Genomic DNA, 5,752 nt, shown 5'->3' with positions numbered 1-5,752 from the left:
ACCAAGACAATGACTTTGATAAAAATGAGGAAATTTACAAAGACCAGGCATTCAGTTTCCAACTATTGGAGCATGGCAGGGAGGGAGGGATAAATATTAGTGGTTGATTTTTAATTAAGATTTTTCAAAAGTGCCTGAGAGATCTGAAACTGTTACTTTTAGTAATCAATAGGTTCACAGAAGATCCCTAATGTGCTTTCCGCCACTCTGCCCATGGACAGCACCAGCATCACCTTTGCTGGAGCCATCAGGCTCAGTCTGAGCTGTCCTTTCTCCAAGCTGCAAACAGAACCTGCCTCCAGCCAGTGCCCTGCAAACAGGCAGGATTCTGTCAGGCTAAAGGAGAGTGCACAGAGATTTGGGGTCTATGAGTGCTGGCACAGGGAGATCAGGCACAGGGAAACACCTGCAAGAGGGAAATCTCCAGGATACAGAGAGAAGATCAGGCACGGAGAGAAAACAAAACCCGGCAATGCTGTGGCAGGGAGAGTTTAGAGACGTCCACAGGAGCCCCCCCAGAGCAGCCCCTCCCTCTAAACAAGCCCCCTCCCTCCTGTGCCCCAGCCCAGCCTCTGCCCTCAGGGCCGGGGCTCCAAGGCGTGCAGCCCCTCCTGTGCAGGCAGAGCTGCAGCAGAGCCGTGGGGCAGCTCTGCAGCCCCGGGCCCAGTTCCCTCTGCAGAGCACAGGGCTGGGAGCAGCTGCCTGGCCCTGAGGGGCTCTGGCAGGGGGCACAGCTGGCTCAGGGTGACACCGTCCCCAGTGCCCGGCTCTGGGTGATGCTGTCAGTGCAGCCAGGGAAGGAGCTGCATCTCCCTTCATCCAAAGCCATCATAAGGACACTTGGAAGTCTCCCTGAGATTTCAGTCCAGGCTGGGAGCTCCAATCCAGGATGCAAACCTGTCCTAGAGCACCTCTGAATTATAAGAATGATGGGGAAAGGCAGATGTGTTCTGACACTGAAAATGCTGCTGGGTTGGTGAAATGAGCAATGTGAATCCTTGGCTACAAATGTGGAGCTGGGCTGTTGTGGTAACATCCGCTCTCAGCAGTGCATGGGACTTTTTTAGGGGAAGCATGGGAAGGTGATCATCCTCCCCTTGAGAAAGTTTAAAACCCAGAAAAATTCTGAAGAGGTCAGAATGACAGACCACCTCCTCCCATTCTCCACTCATCACTTCACCTCAAAGAACTTGCTCTATTCTCTCTGAGGGAAGCAGAAATGTTGAGGATTTATAAACAAGAATACCAGGACAGTTCTGGGGGTGCTTATGAAGAACTCATGAAGACAAAAGACTGTCTGGTGTTACAGAAGAGGGTGTATGGGAAATGGCTGTGATTTTGGTTGCAGTTATCTCCTCTAAATCTGCACTGTCCTTAGACCATGAACAGGTCCCCATGGCCAGAGACAGGAAATGTCCAACAGCAGCACCATCAGCCACTTCCTCCTGCTGGCATTGGCAGACACGCGGCAGCTGCAGCTCCTGCACTTCTGCCTCTTGCTGGGCATCTCCCTAGCTGCCCTCCTGGGCAACGGCCTCATCATCAGCGCTGTAGCCTGCGGCCACCACCTGCACATGCCCATGTTCTTCTTCCTGCTCAACCTGGCCCTCAGCGACCTGGGCTCCATCTGCACCACTGTCCCCAAAGCCATGCACAATTCCCTCTGGAGCACCAGGAACATCTCCTACAAAGGATGTGCTACCCAAACATTTTTATTTGTTTTTCTGTGCTACAACAGAGTATATCCTCCTGACCGTCATGTGCTACAACCACTACGTGTCCATCTGCAAACCCCTGCACTACGGGACCCTCCTGGGCAGCAGAGCGTGTGCCCACATGGCAGCAGCTGCCTGGGCCAGTGCCTTTCTCTATTCACTGCTGCACACAGCCAATACATTTTCCCTGCCCCTGTGCCATGGCAATGCCCTGGGTCAGTTCTTCTGTGAAATCCCACAGATCCTAAAACTCTCCTGCTCCAAATCCTACCTCAGGGAGCTTGGGCTCATTGCAGTTAGTGTCTGTTTGGTATTTGGTTGTTTTGTGTTCATTGTTTTCACCTATCTGCAGATCTTCAGGGCCGTGCTGAGGATCCCCTCTGAGCAGGGATGGCACAAAGCCTTTTCCACCTGCCTCCCTCACCTGACTGTTGTTTCCCTGTTTGTCAGCACTTCAGCATTTGCTCACCTGAAGCCCCCCTCCATGTCCTCCCCATCCCTTGATCTGGCAGTTTCAGTTTTGTACTTGGTAGTGCCTCCAGCCCTGAACCCCCTCATCTACAGCCTGAGGAACCAGGAGCTCAAGGCTGAAGTGTGGGGACTGATGACTGGATGGTTACAGAAACATTAAACTGTTGGTCAATTTCTGCAAATCACTTGTAATAAAACTCATTTTGTATACTTCTTGTTGGTTTCATTTTGGAGATCTGTTTTCTTTGTTTTAATTTTTTCATATTGTCAACAAAGTAAAACCATTCCTTGTGCCATTTTTCATTTTGTTTCTCTCCACCTTGCCTGTGGCCACAGACTGTGTCAATGAGGGGCTGCGCTCTTGGTGGCTTTAAAGGAACTAAAGGATCTCCCAGCAAATTTTTCTGCAGAGATGCCCTTTTGTTGCCTTCTCTGGAGCTGCAGCAGCAATGGCTGTGTGCAGAGCTGGGGGCAGACCGGTGCTGGCCCAGCAGCTGTGCCCAGCAGCAGCAGCACTTGGTGTTCCAGTGCTGCTGCCGTGGCCCTGCCCCGCTGCCCTGGTGGCCCCGGTGTTTCTGTAGAGCCTGAGTGCTCTCAGGGCTGGGCACAGCCCTGGGGGTGGCAGTGCCGGGGCTGCAGCAGAGACAGGCCAAGTAATATAATTAATTTGTAATATAAATAATTTGTAATATAAATAATCTTTGATAGTTCTTTTGGCTTTGTTCTTTTTTTCCCCTATGTTTTAGTTTTTTCAATATGGTCCATAAAGTAAAACCATTGTTTTTCCGTTTCTTATTTAGTTTTTCTCCGCCTTCCCTGGAGCCACTTACTGTGTCAATGAGGACCTGCACTCTTGGTGGCTTTAATAGAACTAAAGGATGTCCCAGCAAAGTCTACTGCACAGATGCCCTTTTGTTGCCTTCTCTGCAGCTGCAACAGCAATGTCTGTGTGCAGAGCTGGGGCAGATCAGTGCTGGCCCAGCAGCCCTGCTCCTGCTGGCCACACTATTCCTGATCCAGGCCAGGAGCCATTGGCCTTCTTGCCCACCTGGGCACACTGCTGCCTCATGTCCAGCCTGCTGTCCATCAGTCCCTGCAGGTCCCTTTCTGCCTGGCTGCTGTCCAGCCATTCTGTCCCCAGCCTGTAGTGCTGAAGGGGTTGTTGATGCCAAAGTGCAAGACCTGGCACTTGGACTTGTTAAATCTCACCTTGTTGGGTTTGGGCCCTGCATCCAGCCTGTCCAGGGCCCTGTGCAGAGCCCTCCTATTCTCACACAGATCAACACTCACATACAGCTTGGTGTCATCTTCAATGATGTCCTTGGTTCCATGGTTCCTCAGTGTTACAATGGCCTCTTGGTCACACCAGGCCCTGCACTGTCACACTAGTGTCCTTGGATCCATGAGACCATGCAGAGCAACAATGGTCTCCTTGGTTCCATGGGGGCCCATAATGTGATGATGGGCCACTTGTTTCCATGGAGCTTCACAGTGTCACAATGTTCTCATTGGTGCCACAGATTCACAGTGGCCCCTTGGTTCCATGGGGCCTCAGGGTGTCAGAATGGCCCCATGGTTACATGAGGTCCCACACTGTCACCATGGTGTCTGTGATTCCACAAGTCTCCTCAGCGTCACAATGGACTCCTTGTTTCCATGAGGCCACACAGTTTCACAATGTTCTTCCATATCCCTTGAGACCCCATCGTGTCACAATGTTCCCTTGGTTACAGAGGATCCTGCAGTGTCACAATGTCCCCTTGGTTCCATGAGGCCCTGCAGTGTCAGAACGGCCCCATGGTTCCACTGGGTCCTGGAGTCTCCCAATGGTCTCCTTGGTTTTGCAGTGTCAAAATGGTGAAACCCCTTGGCTACACAAGGCCATGCAGTGTCACAATGGCCTCTGCGGTTCCACGAGGACCCAGAGTTTCACGGTGCACTCCCTGGTTCCATTTGGCCCCACAGCACCACAGTGGATCCCTGGTTCTGTGGGGTTGCACGGCGTCACCATGGTCCTCTTAGTTCCACGAGGCCCTGCAGTGTCACAATGGCCCCAGAGTGTCCCAATCATCACAGAATTACAGAATCAAATAGGCTGGAAAAGATCTTTGGGATCATCAAGTCCAACCAATGCCCTAATACGGCCTTGTCACCCACACCATGCCACTAAGTGCCACTGGAGAGGGACAGTGACTCTGCCTCCTCCCCCTGGCCAGCCCATTCCAATGCCCACTCACCCTTTCTGTGAAGAACCTCTTCCTATTGTCCAGCCTGAGCCTCCCCTGGTGCAGCTTAGGGCTGTGTCTTCTTGTCCTGCCCTCCAGCAGATCCACACTCACACCCAGCTTGGTGACATCTGCAATTTGTGAATGCTGGACTCGATCCCCTCAGCCAGATCATCAGTGAAGATATTAAACGGGACTGGGCCCAGCACAGATCCCTGGGGGACACCACCAGTACCTGGACACCAGCTGGATGCGGCACCATCCCCCCCATTCTCTGGGCCCAGCCTCCAGCCAGCTCTTAAATCTCCCAGCGAGGAGGGAACCTGCCCAAGCCGTGGGCTGCAGCTTTTCCAGGGAATTCTGTGGCTCATGGTTTTAAAGGCTTTGAAGTCCAGGAACACAATATCCCCAGACTGTCCTGCATCCACAGGTGAGTCACCAGGTCATAAAAGGAGACCAGGTTGGTCAGGCAGGACCTGCCACCTCTAAATCCTCATGGGCTGGCTCTGATCCATCGGCCATTCTGTGGGTGCCCTCTGATGGCACTCAAGGTGATCTGTTCCATAACCTTGCTGGGCACCCAGCTCAGGCTGACAGGCCTGGAGTTCCCCAGATCCTCCTTCCAGCCCTTCTTGGGGATGGGCTCACACTGGCACCTCCAGTCCTCTGGGACCTCCCTTGTGAGCCAGGACTGATGGCAAATGATGGAGAGCCGCTTGGGGAGCTCATCCACCAGCTCCCTCATCCCCCTGGGATGGATCCCATCTGATCCCATACACTTGTGAGCATCTGAGTTTCTCAGCAGGTCACCAGCTGCTTCCTTCTGGATTACAGGGGGGCTGTTCTGCTCCCTGTGCCCATCTACCAGCTCAGGAGAACACTTGTGCTGAGGAAAACCTGTCCTAATATTGAAAATAGAGACAAACAAGGTGTTAAGTATCTCCGCCTTTTCTTTATCTCTAGTTACTATATTCCTACTGCATCCAATAAAGAGGAGAGGTTCTCCTTATCCCATGTTTTGCTATTATCTTGTTTTATAGAAACATTTTCTATTTTTTTTGCAGAAGTGGCCAGGTTAATCTCTAAGTGATCTTTCACCTCTCTACTTTTCTTTCTGCATAACCAAAAAACATCCTTAAACACTTCCTAACTTGCTTGGCCTTCTGTCCAAAATTTATGCAGTCTCTTTTCCCCTGAGTTCCCACAAAAGCTCCATGGGCAGCCAGGCCAGTCATTCTCCTCACTAGCTCATCTTTTGCCATACTGGACAGGCTGCTCTTTCCCCCTTAGGATTACTTTCTTGAAATGTGTCCATCCTTCCTGGACCCTTTTTTTTTTAAG

At 51.7% G+C, this 5,752-nt stretch overlaps 1 protein-coding gene across 1 annotated transcript; it reads left to right on the top strand.

The window, feature by feature from the left end:
- Positions 1-1,794: 1,794 nt before the first annotated feature.
- Positions 1,795-3,052, top strand: LOC128942814 (olfactory receptor 14J1-like; the record flags this gene model as incomplete). The annotated part of the gene is made up of 2 exons (XM_054285467.1): positions 1,795-2,256; positions 2,987-3,052. Coding segments are annotated over 2 exons (528 nt in total), but the record flags the coding sequence as incomplete, so codon positions are not given.
- Positions 3,053-5,752: the final 2,700 nt, after the last annotated feature.

This window comes from Melozone crissalis, unplaced genomic scaffold, assembly GCF_028551555.1.
Source record: "Melozone crissalis strain CALT ecotype California unplaced genomic scaffold, PUWL_Pcris_2 ptg000043l_1, whole genome shotgun sequence".
NCBI lineage: Eukaryota > Metazoa > Chordata > Aves > Passeriformes > Passerellidae > Melozone > Melozone crissalis.
The sequence above is the reverse complement of the archived record's forward strand: the minus strand, read 5'-3'. Positions and strand labels throughout refer to the sequence as shown.